General features: G+C 63.5%; 5 protein-coding genes across 6 annotated transcripts; 3 read left to right on the top strand and 2 right to left on the bottom strand.

The window, feature by feature from the left end:
• Window positions 1-72: 72 nt before the first annotated feature.
• GNAT2 (G protein subunit alpha transducin 2) lies at window positions 73-3,153 on the bottom strand. The gene is made up of 9 exons (XM_090124795.1): window positions 2,925-3,153; window positions 2,104-2,146; window positions 1,789-1,930; window positions 1,556-1,713; window positions 1,342-1,470; window positions 1,019-1,148; window positions 721-874; window positions 412-606; window positions 73-301 (listed from the first exon to the last, which is right to left on the bottom strand). The coding sequence occupies exons 1-8, from the start codon at window positions 3,040-3,042 to the stop codon at window positions 416-418; spliced, it is 1,065 nt and encodes a 354-aa protein (XP_089980921.1). The 5' UTR covers window positions 3,043-3,153; the 3' UTR covers window positions 73-301; window positions 412-415.
• Window positions 3,154-5,161: 2,008 nt separating this feature from the next.
• On the top strand, window positions 5,162-12,100 carry AMPD2 (adenosine monophosphate deaminase 2). Of its 2 annotated transcripts, XM_031608604.2 has the most exons (18): window positions 5,162-5,276; window positions 5,912-6,036; window positions 6,310-6,440; window positions 6,724-6,792; window positions 7,249-7,360; window positions 7,461-7,647; window positions 7,745-7,886; window positions 7,963-8,052; window positions 8,239-8,368; window positions 8,467-8,661; window positions 8,930-9,061; window positions 9,151-9,314; window positions 9,430-9,556; window positions 9,680-9,843; window positions 9,923-10,043; window positions 10,122-10,295; window positions 11,049-11,159; window positions 11,248-12,100. In XM_031608604.2, the coding sequence occupies exons 1-18, from the start codon at window positions 5,213-5,215 to the stop codon at window positions 11,461-11,463; spliced, it is 2,454 nt and encodes an 817-aa protein (XP_031464464.2). In that variant the 5' UTR covers window positions 5,162-5,212; the 3' UTR covers window positions 11,464-12,100. The 2 variants fall into 2 exon arrangements, with proteins under 2 accessions (XP_031464464.2, XP_031464465.2); XM_031608605.2 differs by lacking the exon at window positions 6,724-6,792.
• A 177-nt stretch (window positions 12,101-12,277) lies between these two features.
• Window positions 12,278-14,511, top strand: LOC116238756 (glutathione S-transferase 2). The gene is made up of 8 exons (XM_090124426.1): window positions 12,278-12,412; window positions 12,532-12,607; window positions 12,901-12,988; window positions 13,077-13,135; window positions 13,229-13,329; window positions 13,419-13,514; window positions 13,598-13,708; window positions 14,379-14,511. The coding sequence occupies exons 1-8, from the start codon at window positions 12,377-12,379 to the stop codon at window positions 14,472-14,474; spliced, it is 663 nt and encodes a 220-aa protein (XP_089980552.1). The 5' UTR covers window positions 12,278-12,376; the 3' UTR covers window positions 14,475-14,511.
• A 600-nt stretch (window positions 14,512-15,111) lies between these two features.
• Window positions 15,112-17,480, top strand: LOC149915058 (glutathione S-transferase Mu 3-like). The gene is made up of 8 exons (XM_090124596.1): window positions 15,112-15,239; window positions 15,840-15,915; window positions 16,170-16,234; window positions 16,518-16,599; window positions 16,701-16,801; window positions 16,878-16,973; window positions 17,082-17,192; window positions 17,301-17,480. The coding sequence occupies exons 1-8, from the start codon at window positions 15,207-15,209 to the stop codon at window positions 17,394-17,396; spliced, it is 660 nt and encodes a 219-aa protein (XP_089980722.1). The 5' UTR covers window positions 15,112-15,206; the 3' UTR covers window positions 17,397-17,480.
• A 235-nt stretch (window positions 17,481-17,715) lies between these two features.
• Window positions 17,716-24,180, bottom strand: EPS8L3 (EPS8 signaling adaptor L3). The gene is given in 20 exon segments (XM_090124595.1): window positions 17,716-18,016; window positions 18,129-18,261; window positions 18,384-18,507; window positions 18,510-18,645; window positions 18,723-18,819; window positions 18,913-18,959; window positions 19,044-19,140; window positions 20,496-20,644; window positions 20,733-20,807; window positions 20,994-21,058; window positions 21,152-21,263; window positions 21,356-21,420; window positions 21,506-21,633; window positions 22,386-22,453; window positions 22,564-22,713; window positions 23,295-23,450; window positions 23,550-23,614; window positions 23,687-23,754; window positions 23,855-23,909; window positions 24,086-24,180. Coding segments are annotated over 19 exon segments (1,794 nt in total). The 5' UTR covers window positions 23,896-23,909; window positions 24,086-24,180; the 3' UTR covers window positions 17,716-17,998.
• Between the last annotated feature and the right edge of the window lie 229 nt (window positions 24,181-24,409).

The following is a 24,409-nucleotide window of genomic DNA, read 5'->3' as shown; positions in this document are numbered from 1 at the left end:
GGTAGGATGGATTTATTTACAAACAGTAAAGAGCAAATCCAGCTCTAAATAGCAGAATGCCAACCGCCCCAGTGCCCGTTTCCTCTTCCCCTGCACTGAGCTCTGTGTGGGAGGAGCACAGCTGGGTGCTGCCCGAGAGGAAATGGCCGTGATGTGGGGCAGGCAGGGCAGCTGGGGCCCCTCCTAGCGTGGGCTCAGACTTGGGGGGGCAGCTCATAGAAAAAGTGGGGGCTGGGGAGCTCTGTGTTGTCCTTTTGGCTCTGCTCAGCAGAACGGTGATGTGGAACTGCAGTCGTCTCTTCTGATGGGGGGGAGAGAAGGGGGCGCTGAGGGGAAACATCCTTCCCCATTGCTGCCAGCTCTTTGGGTCTGGGGTCACAGCCCCCATCGTGGCACAATGTGCCCCCCTACCTGCTCAGAAGAGACCGCAGTCCTTGAGGTTCTCCTTGATGATGACATCTGTGACGGCGTCGAAGACGAACTTGACGTTCTGCGTGTCTGTGGCACAGGTCATGTGGCTGTAGATCTCTTTCACGTCCTTCCGCATGTTGAGATCCAGGAACTGGGTCTTGATGTAGTTCCCTGCATCTTCAAACGTGTTGGGACCTGGGGAGGGAGGAGTGGGGCTGCTGCTGGGGCTGGGGGCTCCCTGCTGCCATTGCTGCACTCCATTCTGGTGCCATTAGAGCCCCTTCCCCATCTCCCACCCCCATCGCTCACCATCGTACTCAGGGAAGCAGATGCTGAGGTGCACCTTCTTGATCTTCTCCTCAAAGAGGTCCTTCTTGTTGAGGAAGAGGATGATGGATGTGGCGGCGAAGAACTTGTGGTTGCATATACTGTTGAAGAGGTGCAGGGATTCGTGCATGCGGTTCTGTCAGCAAAAAGAGGACAAGTGTGGGGCTGGGGGCAGTGGTCACACCAAAAATGGCACTGCTGTGAGGAAATACACTTTCCCAGCCAGGCAGGCCCTGTTCCCATGTCCCCACCACTGTTCCCCCCCCCATCCCTCACGCACCACCTCATCATCCTCCACCAGCACCATGTCGTAGGCGCTCAGCGCCCCGCAGAAGATGATGCACGTCACCCCCTCAAAGCAGTGGATCCACTTCTTGCGCTCTGATCTCTGCCCCCCGACATCAAACATCCTAAAGAACGGGGGGAGACACAGAGACAGGTGGTGACAACTCTGCTCCCACTCCCCACCTCTCCTTTGTGGCACCTCCAGACTGGTGGCCCCCAGTGGGGATGTGACATCTGCTACCACTGTGCCCATCTGGGTTGGTGGCCCCAGGGCCATCACGGGGACCTTGCCACCCCCCAGAGGGGCTGCACCCCCACCTGAAGTTGAGGTCCTTCACGGAGAACTTGGTCTCAATGATGCCAGTGGTCTTCACACGGGAGCGCAGCACGTCCTGCTCGTTGGGGAGGTACCCGGGGGCTGTGATGCGGTCCAGCTGGTTCAGGTAGCTGCAGGGACAGCCGTGTGCTGTGGGGGGCACCGTGCTCCCCAGGGCTATGGGGGGCTCGGGGGGGGCGTTGGGGTGATGCTCACTATGCAGCCGAGTCATTGAGCTGATACTCTGCAGCCCTGTCGAAGCACGCCTGCACACCGCCGTCCTTCCACAGCTTCTTGATGCAGTCCACCAGCTCTGGTGGCATCGTGCCCTCCTCGATGGAGTCTGCCAGGTTGAAGAGCTGCCGCCCGTCATCCTGCAGGGATGCGCTGCCCTTCAACACCACGTCCCCTCCCCACCACCCCCCCCCCTCCCTTTGCCCCCCACCCACCGCCCGTCCCGCCTCGGCGTAGTCGATGCCCAGCGTGGACATGGCACGGATGATGGCCAGGATGGACTGCAGGATGTTCCCATAAATGACAGCTTTGAACTCCATGCATTCCTCAGGTGTGTATCCATCCTGGTGGATGATCCTGGGGGGGGGATGTTGGCATTAGCCCCCCCCCAGCCGTACCATGAGGCACTCCCTGCCTCCCCAGCACCGCCCCGTTCTGCTCTGGGGGCACCGGGCGGCAGGGAGACCCCAACCCCACAGCCCTCTGCATTGGGGGAAACAGCTGGCCTGCAAGGATGCAGCCCCACTCACTTCATCTGCTTCACGATGGTGCTCTTCCCCGACTCTCCAGCCCCTGTGGAAAGAGGGGGGGACACCTCAGCCAGGAGGGGACCCCCAGCCATGGGCACCACGGGGATTCCCATAGGGCTGGGTGCCCACCATGATGGTGTGGGGCTCCGATGCTGTAAGCAGCTTAGGGCAGCACAGGAAGCTGCTTAGAATTAGGGCGCTAATCGCCTTCACCCTGTGCCCCCTACCCCTCCCCAGCTCTGCCACCACTGCCACTTGCTGTCCCCCAGCCCTGTGCTGTCACCCCGCTGTGTTGTGGGGGTGGTCCCCCCTGTGCCCATCATCAGGCTTTGGGGATGCTGGGTCCCACCCCCCATGATGTGCCACAGGTGTCCCCGCTCCATTCCCTGTGCCCATGTTGTCCCTTTGGTCCCCAGCACCCATCCATGTGCCACCGAGGGCCAGCACTGGGGGACATCCAGCTCACCAGGAGGGGGTGGGGATGGAGATGGGATGGGACATGTATGAGAATGAAGATTGGGATGGGATGGAGCGGGGTGGGGATGGTGTGAGGATGGGGATGGAATGAAGATGGGGATGCGGATGGGATGGGGGCTGTGTGTCCTCCTATGGGACCTCTAGGACACCCTTCTCCCCATGCACAGGGACACCTCCCTGCTCCCCATTACTTCTCCATGCCCATCCCCACCATCAGCAGGATCCCTGTGCCACACATGGGGTCATGGGAACAGTCCCCATACCCTTCCTGTTCCCAAGCATAAAGAATAAAGGCATAGGGACAATTTCATGTCCCCACAGGGTCCGCCCCCCCTCCACCCTACCGAGCAGCAGCAGCTTCACCGTCTTCGCCTCCTTATCTGCATCCTCCTGCAGCTTCTTCTCCAACTCCTTGGACCTCTTGGCCATCTCCTTGTCCTCGGCGCTTGCCCCGCTCCCCATCTCCTCGTCCTCCTCTGCCAAAGCTTCGAGCTCCTCCAGGTCCCCGCGCTCTTCCAGGTCTCCTCGGGGTGGGTGCACGCACCCCTGGGGGGCGGGCAGAGAAATACTTTTAGAGGGGGAACCCAAAAAGGCCTCACCGGAGCACTGGGCTGGCTGCTTGCGGGCCGGCTGCCCCCCGTGCTCTCCCTTAATTCCCCATGGATAAACCTGATTTCTGGGGCCTGGAGGGATTTGGGGGGGCTTTTTTTATCACTCCCCACGTGACCCATGGAAATCCAATTAGCCCAAGATGGCAAAGATTAGGGGCTGGGGGGTGGGGGGGTAAGGTGGGAAGATGGGCGCAGGGCGTTACGTAAGGATGGGTGCCTGAAGCCCCACGGGAGATAGATGGAAAACCCCTGGGGACGTGGGGTGCCAGCACTGGGGGCTGTGGGGTTTGTATAGGGATGGGCTCAGCCCCACTTGTATCCATTCCCCCTCCTCCGTGGGGTTGTGGGGTTCCTCATGCTGGGAAATGGAGCTAATTAGCGCGAGCCGCTAACGAGCACCCATAATCTGCGCTGCTGCGCGCCGCTCGCCTCCCGCTGCATAAGCTCTTTATGGGTGCTCAGCCTTCCTTCCCCCATCCCACTCCTCCCCCCCCCCCCACGATCACTGTCCCCACCCCACATTTCTGGGTGTCACCTAAGGGGGGGGGGCACACACCCCGCTGTCCCCCCACGTCCCCGCAGCGGTGACTGTGAGCCCCTCTGTACCCACAGCACCACGGCTGGGTGCCATCCCCCCACCTAGCCCCCCCTTCGACCCCCCCCCAGCTGTCCCCCTCCTGCGGTGCTGACAAAGGGACGGCCGTCCCCGCTGTCCCCGCGGACACAACGCCTTTAATGAACGCGGCGCTAATGAAGGGGGGGGGGCCCAATTAAAATACCATCACCAAAGGCTGGGATTGCGCCCGGACGTAACGCAGCGCTCAGCCCTGTGTCCCGTCCCCCCCCCCCCCCCCAGTGTCCCCATAAGGGCACTGCCCCCCACATGGGATGGGGAGGGGAGGGAGACGGGACGGCTAAAAATCCTCCCCTAAAAATACCGCATCCTCCAGCACCGGGTTGGGGGCTCTCAGCCCCTTTTGTGCCCGTCCCGTCCGGAGCGGTGGCACAGGTAGGGGCACGCGGGGACCGGGGGGTGGGGGGGGGACAGTCGATACCCCCGGCTGTTGGGGTGCGGCTGCCCTGTGGGGGGGTTCCGGGGGGGGGCATAGGGAGGTTTGTGGAGGCACTGATGCTGTTTTTGGGGTGGGGGGGTCCGACGCCGTACCTCGTTTGGGGGAAGCACAGAGGGGATGATGCTGTGTTTTGGGTGGGGGACCGATGCCGTAACTCTGAAGGGGGGGGCACAGAGATGCTGGAGGTGCCAATGGGGGAGGGGGGGGGTCTTTTGGAGGTCCCTTGTGGGGGGAGGGGCTGATATCTCAATCCCTGAGGGCTCTGAGGTCTTACAGCCCCTCCCCCCCCAGCAGGGTCTGGGGGTGGTGTTGGGGTTGAGGTCCCTCCTGGGGTCCTGTCCTGAAGGTGGGATGTCTGGGGGAGGGAGGGGGAGGGGAGGGAATGAGGTTTCCCCTCCTGGGGGACTTTGGAGCCCGTCCGTGGGGTCCTGCACGTGGGGGACTGGGGGGGGGGGGCAGCGATGCTCATCTGAAGGAGGTGATGCCCCGGCTGGGGAGGGGGGGGTTGATGGGGTCGGGGTGGCAGTACGGTGCGGGGCTCTGCTGCTGCCGGAGGCACTGATGCTATTTTTTGGAGGGGGGGTCCGACACCGAATTTCTCTGGGGGCGGAACGGCGCTGCTGGAGGAACCGACGCCACTTTGGGGTGGGAGGAGGGGGGGACAATGCCGACACCCCACGTCTCGGGGCTCACACCGCTCTCGGCTGGGGGCAGCACCGATCCCCATCCTCCATGGGTTCTCGCTCCGCCCCTCGCGCTCCGGCAGCCTTCATCCCTCCTCCTCCTCCTCCCCCCGCCCCATCCTCTTCCTCGGTCGCTTCCGGGCTCTCCCTCCTGCCGGGGACTTTGCTCGGGCTCCGCTCCCCGCATCAATCATCAACCCGGGGGGGAGGGACCGCCGCCATTCCCGGCCCCCCCCAACCCCCCCCGCACCGCCCCCGCAGCGCTATGGCCGCCCCGGCCCACTTCCCTTTCAAGAAGCGGGGCAGCCTGCAAGCGGCCGGCCCCGCAGGTGAGCCCCCCCGCCCGTAATGCTGTGCCCGCGGTGGGGGGGGGGGAGGACGTGCGTGGGGGTCTGGGTTCGCGTGTGCGCTGCGGGGCTGCGCCCATCACCGTCGGGGCTGCGCTCCTCCCGTGGGGGTTTGGGGGGGGGGGCGGTCCCGGTGTTGCGTCCCATCCCTTCCCATCCCTTCCCATCCCATCCCGTCTCCCCCCCCCCCTCCATTAGGGCAGTGAGGGGTGGGTGTGGGGGGGGCTCTGCGGCGGTGCTGTGGCGCAGCGCTGTGTGCGTTGTGGGGGGGGGGAAGGAGCAGGAAGAGGAGGAGGAGGAGGAGGAAGGCTGCGCTGGCACAGACGTGGGGCTGTGCCCCCCCCCTCAGTGCTGTGGATGGGGTCGGGTTGGTTCCCCGTGGCAGCTCGAGCGAGCTGTGACATGGGCACCTTTGGCAGTGCCGCGGGGGGGTCCCGCAGCTGAGCCCCGCTGTCGCTCCTCCTGCTTTAACACCCCCCCCTTATGCTGAGTAAGGTGGTGGGGGGAGATGGCGCTGCCTCCGTGTGCCCCCAGTGCTGTGGGATGCGGATCCCAGAGGGCTGTGGAGGGGCTGCAGACCCCCCCCCCCGGGGCTCACACACTGTCTGTGCCTGCAGAGGTGCGGGGGGGCTCCCGGCCGTTGCAGTCGGCGCGTTCCCTGCCCGGCACCCCGCACTGCCTCAAGCACTTCCCAGTCAACCTGCGCACCTCCATGGACGGCAAATACAAAGAGATCGCCGAGGTGAGTCATCCCTGCACCGAGTCGGCCCGGTCTCAGCTTCGGGTGGGGGAGCGTTGGATGTTGGGGGGGGGCTCAGCTGCTTCCTGTTGCCCAGGACCACGTGTTCCTCCTCCACGTGCCGTGGTGGCGCCGTGCGCCTGATGTGTGCCGGCTGTGCAATGAGTTGGGGGTTGGAAGGAAGGGGATGGCAGCGGGCTGAGCCCCAGCTCAGCTCATGTCAGGGCTGGCAGCGGGCTGAGGACGGATGCAGCTCATGACGCGGTGCCCACACAGGAGCTGTTCTGCCGCTCGCTGGCCGAGAGCGAAATGCGGACGGCGCCGTATGAGTTCCCTGAGGAGAGCCCCATCGAGCAGCTGGAGGAGCGACGGCAGCGCCTGGAGCGCCAGATCAGCCAGGATGTCAAGTAAGGGGGTGTTTCCCCCCCCACCACCACCACCACTACCCTCCCCCCATCCCATGGGTGTCCCCCCCTCCTGGGGACGGCCACCGCCACCCCTGGGGCTGTCCGTCCTCTGTGCCCGCTCTGTCCTCTCCCGTGGGTGTCACGCTTGCTGTCTGATTTCCTGGTTTATTTGGTTCCGGGCTCTGTCCGTTCCTGTGGGGTATTAACGGGGTGTTTTCTCTCCCCCCTCCTCCCCCCCCCTCCCCTCCATCCACACCCCCTCTCTCCTCCCGGCCGTCCCCAGACTTGAGCCCGACATTTTGCTCAGAGCCAAACAGGACTTCCTGAAAGTTGACAGTGCCGCCGACTTACAGTGAGTGTCCGGCGCGGTGACACGGGGGCTCAGGGACCCCCACCCCAAGCCCCAATCTTCCTCCCCCCTCCCCACCCCCCCAACAGCCCCAACACAGAGCCAAGAGCTGCCCCATGCCCTGTGCCCATGCTGGCACTGAAAGGGTTAACACGCCCGGGGCAGGAGGTGTAGGGATGGGATTTTGGGGTGATGGGGGCAATGGGCACAACGTGGCCCTGTCGTCCCCTGTCCCCCCCAGCACTGCGTGTCCCCTCCCTCCTGTCTCTGCTTGGGGCTGTCTGTGTCACGAGTCGTTTCGTTCTCTGTCCCACCGCCACCTCTCGTTGTGCTCTGTGGGGTTGGGGGATGCATCCGTGCGTTGGGGTCGGGGTGGGGGGGCACTGCCAGCCGGGGATGCCCCCAGCCTCCCCATCCTTGGGGGGGGTCCCAGCGCCGTGCTGATGGCTGCACCCCCAGGCTCCTCAAGGAGCAGCACGAGGACCACGTGGATCACATCCCCAAGGACCGCGAGGCGCTGCTGGAGCGCGAGTTCCAACGTGTCACCATCTCTGGGGAGGAGAAGTGTGGGGTGAGAACCCCCCCACCCCACAACGAATGGCACCCATTGGCCCCCCATGGATGATTTTTTTGGGATGAAACCCCTACTTGTTCTTTATTTCCCACCCCAGGTGCCCTTCACCGACCTGCTGGACGCGGCCAAGAGCGTGGTGAAGGCGCTGTTCCTGCGTGAGAAGTACATGGGGCTGTCCCTGCAGAGCTTCTGCAAGACCACTGCCCGCTTCCTGCAGGAGCTCTCCGAGAAGCCCCTGGAGACCCGCAGCTACGAGGAGGTGCCTGAGACCCCCGTGGCTGCCGGTGAGTGGGGGGCAGAAGGGTTCCAGCACCGGGTGTGGGGCTGCTCTCGGTGAGTTCCGTGGTTCCGTGCACTTTTTGGGGTCTCTTCTTGCTGCAGATGCTGCCGTGCACCCCCCGTTTGCAGAGCAGCACCCCTATGAGAAGTGGGACCCCCAGAGCATGCCGGCCGACCTGGGCTTTGGGCTGAAGATGGTGGATGGCGTGGTGCACGTCTACACCAAGCAGGACCTCACTGACAAGTAGGGGTGCACTGCAAAGCATGGGGTGGCTGGTGGGAGATGTGGGGATGTAACCACCTCTGTCCCCCCCTCCCAGGAGCACGGAGCTGGACCTGCCCTACCCCGACCTGCAGGAGTTCATCGCCGACATGAATTTCCTGATGGCTTTGATCATCAATGGGCCCATGTGAGGAGAGGGGTCCCACGGTGGGGGTGGGCACCACGGGGCTGTGGCTGTGATGTGCGGTGCCAGCTCTCATCCCACGTCCTCACCTCCATCCTGGCGTCGTCGTGGGTGTGCACCAACCTTTGGGGAGGGATGTTCTCCCTTCTCTCCCCGCACTGACCGCTCTCTCCCCACTCCCCTGGGCAGCAAATCCTTTTGCTACCGCCGCCTGCAGTACCTGAGCTCCAAGTTCCAGATGCACGTGCTGCTCAATGAGATGAAGGAGCTGGCAGCCCAGAAGAAGGTGCCCCACCGCGACTTCTACAACATCCGCAAGGTACTGCAGGGCTGCAGCTCTGCAACCCCCTGCTTGGGGGGGGGGGGGGGAGGGCACCTGGGGGGCTTTTGGACCTGAGCACCAACTCTGCTTCCCAGGTGGACACTCACATCCACGCCTCGTCCTGCATGAACCAGAAGCACCTCCTGCGCTTCATCAAGAGGGCCATGAAGAAGCACTTGGATGAGATCGTCCACGTGGAGAAAGGCAAGGAGCAGACGCTCAAGGAGGTCTTTGAGACCATGAATCTCACCGCCTACGACCTCAGCGTGGACACTCTGGACGTCCACGCGGTACGGGGCCATCCCCAGAGCTTGGGGATGAGTGGGGCCTTCAGCTCAGCCCTGGCCATGGGGAGGGGGGAGTCGTCTTCTTCTCCAGGGTCATCCCACGGTGGTAGAGTGGTGGGAGATCATCTTCTCCGGGTCCATCCCACAGTGGTGATGGGGTGGTGGGAGGTGGGATCTCCTCCGGGCTGTCCTGCAGTGATGGGAGCTGAAAGCCCTGAATGGGGGCTCTGTGTGTGGGAGGGGGGGTCTCACGTTTTTACCCCCATTCCAGGACCGCAACACTTTCCACCGCTTTGACAAGTTCAATGCCAAGTACAACCCCATTGGGGAGTCCATCCTGAGGGAGATCTTCATCAAGACGGACAACCGCGTCTCGGGGAAGTACTTTGCACACATCATCAAGGTGAGTCCCGTGTCCTCGTGGTGGCAGTGCCACCCCCATCCCTGTGCCTGCTGGCCGTGGCTGACGCTCTCTGTTCCCTCATCTGGCAGGAGGTGATGTCTGACCTGGAGGAGAGCAAGTACCAGAACGCCGAGCTGCGCCTCTCCATCTACGGCCGCTCTCGGGACGAGTGGGACAAGCTGGCCTGCTGGGCTGTCAACCACCGTGTTCACTCCAACAACGTCCGCTGGCTGGTGCAGGTGCCCCGGCTCTTGTGAGTGCCCATCCCTGGGGGTTTGGGTCCTGGTTTTATGGGGGGGGACCGAGGTTGGGGGCTGGGTGAGGTGGGACGCGGCGCTGGGCTCCAAGCGTTGTCCATCCATGCTCAGCGATGTCTACCGGACCAAGAAGCAGTTGGCCAACTTCCAGGAGATGCTGGAGAACATTTTCCTGCCCCTCTACGAGGCAACCATCCACCCTGCCCAGCACCCCGAGCTGCACCTCTTCCTGGAGCATGTGAGCACCGCACCCCAACCCTCACCCGCTCCCTCCCATCCTCGTGGTTGTGTGGTTGACCCACTCCCTCCCCTCCCTTACGGCTGGGGGGGTGAGTGTCCCACTTGGGTTTGGCACCCACAGGTGGACGGCTTCGACAGCGTGGATGACGAATCCAAACCGGAGCATCACATCTTCAACCTGGACAGCCCTCTGCCGGGGAACTGGGTGGAGGAGGACAACCCGCCCTACTCCTACTACCTGTACTACATGTATGCCAACATGACGGTGCTCAACCACCTCCGTAGGTAAGGACGTGAGGTCCCCACGGCCCTGGGGGGCTGGGGGATGTTGGGGTTGGGGGCCCATGGCTGTCCCTGTGCACAGGAAGAGGGGCTTCCACACCTTCGTGCTGCGCCCGCACTGCGGCGAGGCCGGCCCCATCCATCACCTCGTGTCGGGCTTCATGGTGTCGGAGAACATCTCACATGGCTTGCTGCTGCGCAAGGTGAGAGGGGCTGGGGGGCTCAGCCATGGGGACTTGCTGCACTCCAGGACCCCCCCTTCACCCTGCCTTGCCCCCCAGGCCCCCGTGCTGCAGTACCTGTACTACCTGGCACAGATTGGCATCGCCATGTCCCCGCTGAGCAACAACAGCCTCTTCCTCAGCTACCACCGCAACCCCCTCCCCGAGTACCTCTCACGGGGGCTCATGGTCTCCCTCTCCACCGATGATCCCCTCCAGTTCCACTTCACCAAGGTGAGGTTGTGGGGGAGGGGCTGAAGGTCACCAGCCTCTCCCCACCCAGAATAGTTTGGGGGAGCCAACAGGATGGGGTTGGCAGTGGCCGTGTCCATGGGGATGGGTTGGCTGTGGGGTCAGTGGTGGCCATGGGGAAGGAGTTGGTGGCCGTGTCCATAGGGATGGGGTCAGTGATGGCCATGGAGTTGGTGGTGGCCATGGGAAGGAGTTGGTGGCCATGTCCATGGGGATGGGGTCAGTGATGGCCATGGAGTTGGTGGTGGCCATGGGAAGGAGTTGGTGGCCATGTCCATGGGGATGAGGTCAGTGTTGGCTGTGGGGTCAGTGGTGGCCATGGGAAGGAGTTGGTGGTCATGTCCATGTGGATGGGGTCGGTGTTGGCTGTGGGGTCAGTGGTGGCCATGGGGAAGGAGTTGGTGGCCATGTCCATGGGGATGGGGTCAATAATGGCCATGGAGTTGGTGGTGGCCATAGGAAGGAGTTGGTGGCCATGTCCATTGGGATGGGGTCAGTGATGGTCACGAGGTTGGTAGTGGCCATGGGGATGGGATGGGGTTGGTGGTGGCCATGGCCGTGGAATGCAGTCGGTGGTGGCTGATAGGATGGGCTTGGCAATGGCCCAGAACAAGAAGGAGCCACCAAGTTCTGGAGGATTCTGGAGGTCCAGAGGGAATGGGAGAACCTTAGAACCCCCCTTTCCGTGTGGGGGGAGGTTATGGGGCTGTGCTAAGGCCCCACGTGGCCCCCCAGGAACCGCTGATGGAGGAGTACAGCATCGCCACGCAGGTGTGGAAGCTGAGCTCCTGCGACATGTGCGAGTTGGCCCGCAACAGCGTCCTCATGAGCGGCTTCTCCCATAAGGTACCACAACCCCCCCCCACCCTGGGGACCCTCCGGGTGGCTGCAGGTTTCCCCCCCACCCCACCCCTTTTTTCTCTCTCCCCCCCAGGTGAAGAGCTACTGGCTGGGCCCCCACTACTTGAAAGAGGGGCCGGAAGGGAACGACATCCGTCGCACCAACGTCCCCGACATCCGCGTTGGGTACCGCTTCGAGACGCTGTGCCAGGAGCTGACGCTGATCACGCAGGCGGTGCAGAGCGCGGAGCTGGAGCCCATCCAGGAGGAGGACGCTCTGTCCATCACCCCCCCCACACCCACCCACTGACCCCTCCTTCCCCCCCGCCCCTTTCTTCACCCTCCCCTCCAACCCCAGTGCCATCCCCGGGGCTCCGTCCCCTCCTGCTGCCCCGGGTTGCCTCCCCCCCCCGTTGTTGTGCCTCCCTTCTTCTTTTTTGTCTTTTTGTATTATTATTTTTTTTGGTGTGTGTGTCTTTTTCGGTCGTTTTTCACTGCTTTTCCCCCATCTGTGTTACACCCCGTGGGGGTGGGGGGGGGTGGCATTGCGTTGGGCGCTGCAGGGGGGGTCCTGGTGTCACCTCCTGCACAGTGACACATTGGGGGCCATTGGGGGTGGGGACACAGCCTTACACCCCCCCCTTTGTCCTCCCCCCAGCATCCAGCCGTGGGTCCCAGTATTTTTACTAGCCCCCCCCCCCCGCCCCTTTTTGCCTCTCCGTCCAGTTTCTCGCCCAGAGGGAACCCAACCCCCCCAACCCGTGCGTTATGGGGGGGCACATCGTGCTGGGGTCCGGGTGGCACAGAGAACGATGTGGGGCTGCCCATCCCCTGTGCTCCCTTTGAGGCTGAGGGGAGGGGGGGCTGCTCCCATAGCCGTGTCCCCACATCTCCACCCCATCCTGTGCCCCCTCCCCCCCCCCGTGGGAACAACAACAACAACAACAAAAGCAAAAAAAAAGCAAAAAAAAAAAAAAAAAGCAAAGCAAAGCATGGAAAATAAAAGTATTTAAGTAAGAAATGGGGCGCAGTGATTCGGGGGCGGGGGGGGGGGGGGAGCGAAGGGCCGGACTCTGAGCGGTGGGGGCGGCCCCGGTGACGCGGGGGGGGGGGTGGGAAGAGAAATAGAAGGCGGAGGGGGGGGAGGGGGGGGTTCGCTTTGCTCTGCTGCGTTTGTCTCGGAGCGCAACGTCCCGTCGGGTCTGTGCGGATCAGCGCTCGGCATGGTGCTCACGTTGGGTTACTGGGACATCCGCGGGGTGAGCCGGGGGGGTCCTGGGGGGTGGGGGTATGGGGGGGGGGGGGGGGAGGTGAGGGTGGGGGTGTGGAGGGGGGGGGGAATGGCGGCGGGGGGGTGACGAAGTGGCTGTGCCCGCAGTTGGCGCACGCCATCCGCCTGCTGCTGGAGTACACCGAGACCCCCTACCAGGAGCGGCGGTACAAAGCCGGGCCAGGTGAGGGGGCTGGGGGGGGGGGGGTTAGGGTTAGGGTTAGGGTGAACCCATTGCAGCCCATTTTCTGGGGGGGGGTTGGGGGGCACCCAGCGCTGTCCTCCTGCCCCCCCCCTCCTCCACCCCCCCGTTCCGCTCCACGGACCTTGCTCCTGGCACAAAGTTCTTAGCAGTGCCTGGGGAGGGCAGAGCGGGGGGTGGAGCTGCTCCTGCCTCCCCCCCCCACCTACTCCCCCCCCCCCCCCCGCCCCGTCAAATATTCCCACTCCGGTGCAACGTGGGGGTCCCTCATGCAGCCCCCGACTTCGATCCGAGCGATTGGACCAATGAGAAGGAGAAGCTGGGCCTCGACTTCCCCAATGTGAGTGGCGCTGCGGGGGGGAGGGGGTGAGGAGGAGAAGTGGGGGGGGCTGCCATGCCTCTGACCGACCCCCCCCCCCCCATACCCCCACCCCCCAGGACCCCCCCGGCTCACCAAACTGACCCAGAGCAACGCCATCCTGCGCTACATCGCCCGCAAGCACAACATGTGTGAGTTGGGGGGGGGGGCTTTGGGCTGGATGGGGAGGGGGGGGTCCTGTGGGGGGGGGGGGGGGAGGTGTTGATGCATTCCCTGTCCCACAGGTGGGGAGACGGAGGTGGAGAAGCAGCACGTGGACATGTTGGAGAACCACCTGATGGATCTGCGCATGGCCTTCGCGCGGCTCTGCTACAGCCCTGACTTTGTGAGTGGCCCCAGGTGTTGGGGGGGGGGGGCTTGGGGGGGTCTGGGGGGGGGGTCCTATCCCTGTGCTGACCCCAACCCATCGTGCAGGAGAAGCTGAAGCCGGCGTACCTGGAGCAGCTGCCAGGGAAACTGCGGCAGCTGTCACGTTTCCTGGGCTCCCGGCAGTGGTTTGTAGGGACCAAGGTGGGTGCTGGGGGGGTGGGGGGGTGGGGTGGGGGTTTGGGGGGGTCCGGAGCTGTGCTGACCCCGCTGCCCCCTCCCTTCAGCTCACCTTCATTGACTTTCTGGCTTATGATGTGCTGGACCAGCAACGCATGTTTGCCCCCGACTGCCCCGAGCTGCAGGGCAACCTGAAGCAGTTCATGCAGCGCTTTGAGGTCAGTGGGGACCCCAAATCCCCGTCCCCATGTCACCCCCCTCCATCCTCACCCCTTCCTCAAATTATCCCCATCCATCCCAACCCATTCCCATCTCTGTCCCCTATCCTGTATCCATCCCCATTCCCATCCCTGCATCCATTCCTGTCCTCAACCTTTGTCCTCATCCATCCCCATCCCTGTCCCCATATTGTCCCCATCCCTATCCCTAATCCTGTATCCATATTGTCCCCATCCCTGTCCCCATATTGTCCCCATCCCTATTCCCAATCCTGTATCCATATTGTCCCCATCCCTGTCCCCATATTGTCCCCATCCCTATTCCCAATCCTGTATCCATCTTCATCCCTGTTCCTGTCCCCATATTGTCCCCAACCTGTTCTCATCTCTGTCCCCATCCCTGTCCCCATCCATCTCTCCACCCCCATCCCTGTCCCCATGTTCCCTCATTATCCCCATCCCTGTCCCCTTATTGTCCCCACACTGTCCCCAATCCCATATCCTTCCCCTCTCCCCTTCCTGTCCCCATCCATCTCTCCACCCCCATTCCCCTCATCCTCCCTGTCCCCGTCCCCATCCATCTTCCCGTCCCCATTCCCATTGCCCTCTTTGTCCCCATCCCTGTCCCCCCCTCTGTCCCCACATTACCCCCCCTGCCGCCCCCCCCCAGGCCTTGGAGAAGATCTCAGCCTACATGCGCTCGGGGCGCTTTATGAAGACCCCCATCTTCTGGCACACGGCGCTGTGGTGCAACAAGAAGGAGTGAGGGGGATGGGACCCCCCCCCCGACCCCCCCTCTAAACCCCCCCCCCTAAACCCCCCCCCGTCCCCGTCCCCATTCCTCTGCAGAATAAAACAGAGGGTCTGCAGTGCTGTGTGTGTGGATCTGTCGTGGGGGGGGGGGGGTGGAGGGCGATGACATCCTCTGTCCCCCCCCCTCAGTATAATGGGAAATGGGGGGGGTTTATAGGATATTGGGGCTCCTCTGGGGGGCTTCTCCTCCCCTCCAACACTGCAGCCCCCAGGAGTGAAGAGAGAAGATGTGCCCCCCCCCCTGCATAAAGGACCCCCCCTCCTTGTGGGGCTCCCGTGCACACTGTGGGCCTGCGGGGGGGGTGGGGGGGGCACGTGCGACGTGGGAAGGGTGCTGGGGGGGGGTCCTGTGCCCCCCCACCGTGAGCAACACCAAGGGGGTCCCGATCAACTGTGTGTGTGTGGGGGGGGGGGGGGGTTGCAAGGGAGTTCTGCCGGTTATGGGGAGCCCTGTGTGCACAAAGTTGGGGGGGGGCAAGGAAAATTGGTGACCCCCCCCCGGAAAAATAGGGGAGCCTCAAGGTAAGGCACAGCCCGCAAACAAAAAAAGGGGGGGGGGGTTACGCTGATGCTGCCTACAGCCGCATTCTCCTTTAAGACCCCCCCTCAAAGCCCCGCCTCCGGGGAAGGGAGGAGCTGCGGGGGGGGCTCGAGGGGGGGGGCAGCGTCTGGAGCGCGCGTAGCAATGGCGGTGTTGGGATACTGGGACATCCGCGGGGTGCGTGGGGGGGGGGGGCTGCGCTGGGGGGGTCACGGGGGGGTCCCAACTCTTGGGGGGGGGTCTTTTCTCCATGGGGGGGTCGCTGGAAAGGGGGGGGGGGCGGTTGAGGAGTATCGGAGTTTTTGGGTTTTTTTTCGCTGCTGGGGGGGGTGGGGGGAGGGCTGTTTATTTCTGGGGTCCCGCTGGAGGGTGGGGGCTGTTTGCATCCGGCCCCCCCCCCAAAAAAAAAAAACTTGTGCTGTGCTTTGGGGTTTTGGGGTCGGGGGGGGGGGGAGGGAGGGGGGTATGAAGGGGTGCAGGTCTTGGGGTGAACCCCGACCGGGGGGGGGCGTACAGGGGGGTCCCAACCCTGGGGGGGGGGGGTCGCTTGGGGGGGGTCTCCCGATGGCTTTCTATTAGGGGAGGAGGAGGGGTGGTTGATTTTTGGAGGATTTTGCCCCCCCCCCCTCAGTGGGAGCGCTCTTTGCCCCCCCCCCCCCCGCCACGTGCTGTGCTTTGCGCTCCCATTGCAAAGGGGGGGAGGGGGGCATCTCTCACCCCCCTCCGTGCTTCTGTGTCCACACGGGGGGGCTCACTGCTGCCTGTGCCCCCCCCCAGCTGGCCCACGCCATCCGCCTGCTGCTGGAGCACACCGGGACGCCCTACGAGGACAAACTGTACAGCTGTGGGGAAGGTGAGGGGGGGGGGGGGCGGCAGGCGGACCCCCCCATGCCCACCCCATACCCCCCCCCCCCCCCCCCCGTTGGTGGGGTGCTTTGGGTGCTGGGAGGGGGATAGGGTGGTTGGTCCCCCCCCCCCCCCATCCATCCCCAGCCCTTTGGAAACCACACATTTGGGGGGGGTGTTTGTGCCTGAGCCCCCCCCCCCCAGCTTGTTGGGGGGGTGGGGGGGGGCAATCATGGCATGACCCCCTTCTTGTCCCCGCAGCCCCCGACTATGACAAGAGCCAATGGATCAACGAGAAGGAGAAGCTGGGGTTGGATTTCCCAAATGTATGGAGGGGGGGGGGAAGGGGGGGGGCACCTCCACGTTACCCCTGTACCTCAGTGTCCCCCACCTCTCTGTGCCCCCCCCACCCCTTTCACATCCCTTTGCCCTGATGTCGTCCCCCCCCCGCATCCCAGCGTCTCCCCATCCTGATGTCCCCTTAATGCCCCCCCCCCAGTGCCCAGATGTCCCCCCCCATCCCTTTGCCCTGCTGTGCCCCCCCCCTCCCCCATTTTTACACCCGATGTCCCCAAGCCCCCCCCCCCTTACCTCCCCCCACCCCCCCAGCTCCCCTACTTCATCGACGGCGACGTCAAACTGACACAAAGCAACGCCATCCTGCGTTACATCGCCCGCAAGCACAACATGTGTGAGTGCCAAGGGGGGGGGTGGGGGGGTCCGACCCAAAATTGGGGGTGGGGGGGGGGTTGGTGTGAAGGGGGGGGTCCCGGTGCCACCATCCATACGCAGGTGGGGACACGGAGGAGGAGCGGCAGCGCGTGGATGTGCTGGAGAACCAGGTGATGGATTTCCGTATGAGCCTGGTGATGGTCTGCTACAGCCCCGACTTTGTGAGTGCCCCCATTCCCGTGGGGGGGGGGGGGGGACCCGGTGCCACCCACTTTATGTCTGCCCCCCCCCCCCCAGGAGAAGCTGAAGCCAGGATACTTGGAGCAGCTGCCCAGCAAACTGCGGCTCTTCTCCACCTTCCTAGGGGACAGAAAATGGTTTGCAGGGGAAAAGGTGCGACCCCCACCCACCCGAGGGGGGGGGGGGGTTAAAAGGGGGGGTGGGTGTCTCCGTACCCTCACTGTTTTTGTGTGTCCCCCCCCCCCCCCAAACTCCTCGCAGCTCACCTTTGTGGATTTCCTCATGTTTGATGTGTTGGATCAAAACCGCATCTTCTCTCCTCGCTGCCTGGAGCCCTACAGCAACCTGTGTGCTTTCATGGAGCGCTTTGGGGTCAGCGTGATGGGGGGGGGGGTCTGGAGGGTGGGGGGGGGGGGTCTGTGGGGATTGGAGGTGGTGACGTCACCCCCCCCCCCCCCATCACCCCTTTATGTCCCATAGGCACTGGAGAAGGTGGCGGCGTACCTGAAGTCCAGCCGCTTCCAGAAGATGCCCATCAACAACAAGATGGCCAAATGGGGGGGCAAGAAGGAGTAAAGGGGGGGGGTCTGCCCCCCACCCTTAACACCCCCCCCTTGCGGTGGGGAGCCCCCCAGCCTCAATAAAAGGAGGAGGTACAGCGCTCCGTGTGCTTCACTGTGCTGTGGGATGGAGGGGGGGGTGCCAGGCTCAGCCCCCCACTGTGGGAGGTGGGATGGGGTTGGGGTCCCCCCCCCATTTCCCCCCCCCCCATGTCCCCTCCTGCGGGGGGGGGTCAGTAGCGCATTCCCACCCACTAACAGTGCAGTGCTATGGGATGGGTGCTGCACTGGGTGAGGTTGATGGGTGGGGGGGGGTGTGGGACCCCCCCCATTTCCACACAGAGCCGCTGTCACTGCTATCAGTGCGTTTATTTCACACCTCTTTTACCCCCCCCCCCCACCAACAAGGAGCACGCATCTCCCTGCCCCCCCCCCCAGTGCCCCCCAACTCAGCAGCACGGCTCCATCAGTGGCTGTGGGTGAGATGGGTGCTCAGTGTGGGGCGGTGGGGGTCCTCTTTTCTGCCCCCCCCCAATCCTACAGGGCTGCACCCCCCCCCACAGAGAGGTGCTCCATCCTGGGGGGGGGTTGCATGATGGTGGGGTGGCACCAGCGCTGTCAGTCCCTGGGGTCCATCTGCAGGTGGGTGGGATGGGAGGACAAGTTTGAGGTCGTGGCTCGCCCCTCATCACCCCCCCCCGTGAAAGACCCTTTTTTGGGGGAAAGGGGGGGGGGGTCACAGACGCACCCCCAGCGCGGAGCGGACGGGGGACAGTTTGAAGAGGACCCTCCTCCATTCCTCGGGACACACAGCGCGCAGCTCCGCTGCCGTCATCTGCAGCAGCTGCTGCCCCCTCAGCACCCCCAGGCAGCGCACGGTGCTGTGGGGTGGGGGGGGGCGGTGAGGAGGGGTGTGTGGGGGGGGGGTCGGTCACGTTTTTTTTTTTTTTTTTGGTTGGGGGGGGGGAAAGAGGAGGATGGGGGATGTCAGGGAACAACGCACAGCGGAGAGAAGCCTTTCTCCTTCAGCCACGCTGTCACTTCTGCCGGAGAGGATCCCATGTGCAGCGTGGGGGGGCTGCCCTGGGGGGGTACGGAGAGGGGTGAGGAGGTGGTGACCCCCCCCCCACCAACCAGCCGGGGGTTGGGGGGCAAACCTGGTTGTCGTCCTCGTGTCCCACGGGCTCCAGGATGTTGCTGGGGACGTAGCCTTCCTCCCCCCTGCGACTCCGCACCAACCACCACTTCTTCTGCTGGTCCAGCACCTGGGGGGGGGGCAGCGGGCAGCAGCCAGTGTATGGAGGGGGGGTCCCCCATCCCCCCCCCCCCCCACGTGCTGTACCTGCAGGGTGTCCCCCATCCTCACGCTCAGCTCCTGTGGGTTCCTACCCTGGAATTCATACAGCGCCCGCACCACCGTGGGGGGGTGGAGGGGTGGTCTGTGGGGGGAGGCGGGGGGGGGGCACAGCAGTGAGCGGGTTCTGCCATCCCTATTTTGAGGGGGGGGGATGGGGGGGTCAGGGTGCACTCACAGCTGCTCTGCAGGATCTCTGTATCCGGGGTTGTCCCCAGCCAACATCTATGGGGGAAGAGCAGCGGGTGGTGGGAAACTGAGGCACATGGCTGTGCCCCCCCCCGCATCCCCCCCCCTCCTGCCCCATACCGGCTGATTATCTGGGGTCAGCATGGGGGGGGGCAGCCAGCCATCAGAGAACGTGGGGATGTAGCGAGGCACCTCCTCACCATTGGGGTACTGCGCCCTGCAGAGGTGGGGGGTTGGGTTGGGGATGGGTTGGGGTTGGGATGGAGTTGGGGTTGGGGTGGATTGGCATTGGGTTGGGGTTGGGGTTGGGGTTGGTTGGGTTGAGTTGAGGTTGGGTTGGGTTGAGGTTGGGATTGGGTTGGACTGGTGTTGGGTTGGGTTGGATTGGAGCTGAGTTGAGATTGGGATTGGGATTGGGGTTGGGTTGGATTGGGATTGGTTGGGTTGAGTTGAAGGTGTGTTGGGTTGGGGTTCAGTTGGGTTGTTTTGGGGTTGAAGTTGGGATTGGTTTGGGGTTGGGATTGAGTTGGGGTTGGGTTGAGGTTGAGGTGGGGTTGGAGTGATTTTGGGGTTGGGATTGAGGTTGGGTTGAGTTGGGTTCAGGTTGGGGTTGAGTTGGGGTTGGGTTGGGATTGTGGTTCAGTTGGGTTGAGTTGGGGTTGAAGTTGGGGTTGGTTTGGGGTTGGATTGGGTTGAGGTAGGGTTGTGTTGGAGTTGAGCTGGGGTTGAATTTGTTTGGGATTGGGGTTGGGTTGGGGTTGGAGTGATTCAGTTGGGTTGCGTTGGGGTTGAGGTGGGGTTGAATTGGGTTGGGATTGGGGTTGGGTTGGGGTTGGAGTGATTATGGGGTTGGGATTGGGTTGGATTGGGTTGGGTTGAGTTGGGTTGTGTTGGGGTTGAAGTTGGGGTTGGTTTGGGGTTGGATTGGGTTGAGGTTGGGTTGTGTTGGAGTTGAGGTGGGGTTGAATTGGGTTGGGATTGGGGTTGGGTTGGGGTTGGAGTGATTATGGGGTTGGGATTGGGTTGGATTGGGATTGGGTTGGGTTGGGTTGGGTTGCGTTGGGGTTGAAGTTGGGGTTGGATTGGGTTGAGGTTGGGTTGTGTTGGAGTTGAGGTGGGGTTGAATTGGGTTGGGATTGGGGTTGGGTTGGGGTTGGAGTGATTATGGGGTTGGGATTGGGTTGGATTGGGATTGGGTTGGGTTGAGTTGGGTTGCGTTGGGGTTGAAGTTGGGGTTGGATTGGGTTGAGGTTGGGTTGTGTTGGAGTTGAGGTGGGGTTGAATTGGGTTGGGATTGGGGTTGGGTTGGGGTTGGAGTGATTATGGGGTTGGGATTGGGTTGGGTTGCGTTGGGTTGGGGTTTGGTTGGGGTTGGGGTTTGGTTGGGGTTGTGATTCAGTTGGGTTGCGTTGGGGTTGAGGTGGGGTTGGAGTTGAGTTTGGTTGAGGTTACGGTTACGATTGGGTTAGATTAGGGTTAGGCTTGGGTTAGGATGAAGGTTGAGGTTGGGGGTGGGGTAGGGTGGGGTTATCTGCACTGGGTGCCCCATTGGAAGGTTTAGGGCCGCCCCACCGGCTCCTGTTCCAGGCCATTCCCAAACTCTTCCAGGTGCGGTGCTGGTCGGGCAGGAGGGTCCCATCCAGCAGCTGCAGCGCCTCCGGGAGCAGCAGGGGGGTCTCCACCTCCTCAGCCAGGTGGGGGTGGGGGCACTCCTCCAGGACCTGCTTATTGGGGGGGGGTTCAAGCTCTCTGCGGTCGCTCCCAGAGGTTGGGGGTGGGTGGGTGGGTGGGGGTCCCTGGGGCACTCACAGAGGTCAGGGTTTGGAAGATGAGATCCAGCAGTTCGGGTCCGGAGGGGGTCTGGATGTGCTGCCAGTTGTACGCCTGTGGGGGGGGGGGGGCACGGGGTGGTCCCATTTAGCCCCCCCACACTGCCTGGCCCCACTTTATGGCCGTGTGTGGGGTGAGGGGTCTGTGGGTGGGTAGGAGGGCTGTGCGCCCATAGGGTTTGGGATGGGGGGGGGTGTCTGTGCCCATGGAGTTCCCCCCCCCCCCCCCACCCAGACGTACCAGGAGGTTGAGGGCGTATTTCACCTTCTGGAAGAAGTCCACATACTCTGCCTTGGAGGGAAGATCTGGGGGGGGGGGAGGAATACAGAGGGGGTGGCGCTGAAGCAGCCCCCAGAGCCCCATCGCACCCTGAGCACTGCCCCCCCTCACCCCCCCACCTTTCTTCTTCTTCTTCTTCTTCTTCTTCTTTGGGGTTTTGGTGCTCCCTGCGCTGCCCTGCAGCCGCCCCACAAAAAGGTCCATATCTCCCAGCACGTGATTGAGGACCAACTGCGGGAACAGGGGGGTGATGGGGGGGTTTGTGGGGGGGTGGGAGCCTCGTGTGGGGTGGGGGGCAGAAGTGGGGGCGGGGGGTTACTCACCACGTCACGTTCGGGGTCCGACATGGTCTCTCCATTGGGGCCCATCCACTTGTTCTGCTCCGCTCCTATGGGGGAGGTGGGATGCTGCCAGCAGGACACACAGCGCCCACCCGCCCCCCACCCCATGGACCCCCCCACCCCGTGGCTCACCGTAGTCTGAAGGAGGTTTGTGTTGGACGGGGGGCAGCGCTCGGGATCTGCTGTGCTCTGCCCAAGGCTCCGGAGCTTTGTAGGATACTGGGACGTATGGGGGGTGGGGGGGCATCTCTCGGATACTCCTGGGTGGGGGGCACAGGGAGGGGGTGTGGGTGTGGAAGGGGGGGTATGAAGGGGGGTCTGGGTGTATAGAGGGGGTGGGAAGAGGGATGAGAGCTCAGGGATGGGGGTGGGGGAGGGTAAAACCCAATGGGTTTAGGGATGAGCACATTGGTGTGGGTTGTGGGGCTCAGTGGCTGTGGATGGGGGATGGGGGGCAGATGGGGTTGGGTGGGGGATGGGGGGAAGGGGGGGATGGATGGGGGGAGGAGGGGGGATGGATATGGGGGATGGATGGGGATGGATGGGGATGGATATGGGGGATGGATGGGGATGGATATGGGGGATTGATATGGGGATGGATATGGGGATGGATATGGGGGATGGATATGGGGATTGATATGGGGATTGATATGGGGGATGGATGGGGATGGATATGGGGATGGATATGGGGGATGGATATGGGGATGGATATGGGGGATTGATATGGGGATGGATGGGGAATGGATGGGGAATGGATGGGGATGGATATGGGGGATGGAGGGGGGATGGAGGGGGGATGGATGGGGGATGGATGGGGATGGATGGGGGATGGATGGGGATGGATGGGGGATGGATGGGGATGGATGGGGGACAAATGGGGGCAGATGGGGCAGCACCCAGTGCCACCAGCAGGCAGGAGGGGTCAGATCCCACCTGGGGTGACCCTTTGGGACAGGCAGTGACCCCCCCCCAGCAGAGGGAAGCCCCGTGCCCCCCTCCCCCCATCCCATACCCGTACTGCCTCTGCTCCTCCTTGCACTGCCGCACCAACTTCTCCAGGCTGCTCTTCAACATCCCGGCCTGAAAAACCCCACAGTCCCATAACCCACAGCCCCATAACCCCGTGCCCCTATAACCGATCGGCCCTATGTGTTCCCCAACCCCCCCAATGCCCCCCAATCCCCGCTCACCCCAATGTGGTGGCATTGGAAGAGCAGCACGCTGGTCCCCCCCCGGCTCTTCTCCTGCACGCTGATGGCCAGAACTGAATCGTAGTTGCCCACATCTGGAGTGACCACACAATCCTGAATGCTGCTCAATGGGAACGAGTCCAGGTCCTCCTATAGGGCGGGGGGTTATGGGGTTTGTGGGGTTTGTGAGGTTGGGGAGTGGGGGGTTATGGGATGTATGGGGTTATAGGCTGGGGGTTATGGGGTGCGTGGGGCTTGGGGGTTGTGGGGTATGGGATGATGGGGTGTGTGGGGTTATAGGAGGGTGTGGGGTTATGAGGTGTGGGATTATGGGGTATATGGGGTTGTAGGGTGGGGGACTTATAGGGGGGTTATGAGGAACGGGGTTATGGGATGGGGTTTTACGAGGAGTGGGATTATAGGGTCTGGCTTATGGGGCTGGGAATTACGAGGTGGAGTCTTACGTGGTGTGTGAGAGGTTATAAGGGATTATGGGGTGTGGGTTATATGGTGGGGGTTATGGGGGTGCAAAGGTTATGTGGGTGCAGGGAGCTTCAGGGGCGCAAAGTGGGACGTGAGGGCTGCAGGGATGGGGCTTACGGGGGTGTGAAGGTTATGGGGGCGAATGGGAGTGGGGAGGGCAAGGGGGTCTGAAGGGCTCACGGGGCGATTGGGATACATGGGTGCTGGGGGGGGGGGGGGCTGTGGGTCTGGGGGTCACCACGGGGTACCCTGCTCTCCACGTCGCTCAGCAGCAGGTCCTGATCCCGGACCCCCAGGAGGAGATCCTGACCCCAAACCTTCCCCTGTGCCTCCAAATCCCGCAGCCGCCCCACACAATCTTCCACGCTGCGCAGCTCCCGCTCCAGGCGTAGGGTCAGCAGGTGCTGGGGGGGGGGAAGCCGGGTGTTGTTATGGGACGTTATGGGGTCTTTTATGGGGTGTGAGGTGCCCCACGACTTGGTGGCACCCTGGGGGTCTCCTACCTCCACGGGGTGCTGGAAGTCGCTTTGGGGTTTGAGCAGCGTCTGCCCGTAGTCCTTGCGCTGATCTGTGGGGTCGCGGGGGGTCAGGGATGTGGGGGGGGGGGGCGGGGGGATGTGTGGGGCGGCCCTATACTCACTGTAGATGCTTTTGGCGCTGGGTCGGGCGAAGCTGGTGGGGCCGTGGGGGTTGTCTTCATATTCACTGCTGTATGGATGGATGGACAGATGGACGGATGGCGGTGAGTCCGGCGGTGCCGTCACCTCTGCGCCCCATAGCACGGCGCTGTGGGGTGTGGGGAACTCACCGGGATGGGGGTCCGCTCCAGTAGGCAAAAGGGTCTCCCATCCTCACGGCGGCTGCTGGGGGGGGGGGGGAGGGGGGGCACAGAGGGTTGACCCCATGTGGGGCAGCGCGGGGGCTCTGTGGGGTCCCCAGCGTGGTGCCCAGCGGGGTCACCGCCCCCCACGTGTCCCCCATCCCACCATTAAGCTGTGACCCCCAAGTCGCGCAGCCCCCCCCCCCCGTCCCTGCTCACCCCGGAGCCGCTCCGCGGGGCTGCGGCACAGGGCGGTGCGGGGCTGTGACGTTGGCACCGCACCCCGTTGCTCTTTGCCCGAAGGCGTTCGCTTCCAGGTGATGCGGGGGGGGGGTCGATGGTTGGGGGAGCCAAGGGGGGGCACGACGCGGCCTCCCCCACCCCCCCGCTCACCCCCACGGAGCCGTGGGGCGCAACCCCCCCACGTGCTGCTCGCACTGGGGGGGGGGGATGCAGCCCCCGGTGCCCCCACCCCGATTTACGATCCACCCCCCCCCCCCCGTTGGTGTCATCCCGCCCCACCCCGTACCGCCCGCTGACTTT

Source organism: Phasianus colchicus, chromosome 25 (genome assembly GCF_987193195.1).
Source record: "Phasianus colchicus chromosome 25, bPhaCol1.hap1.1, whole genome shotgun sequence".
Taxonomy (NCBI): domain Eukaryota; kingdom Metazoa; phylum Chordata; class Aves; order Galliformes; family Phasianidae; genus Phasianus; species Phasianus colchicus.
Note: the sequence above shows the minus strand (reverse complement) of the source record. Positions and strands in the feature narration are given on the sequence as shown.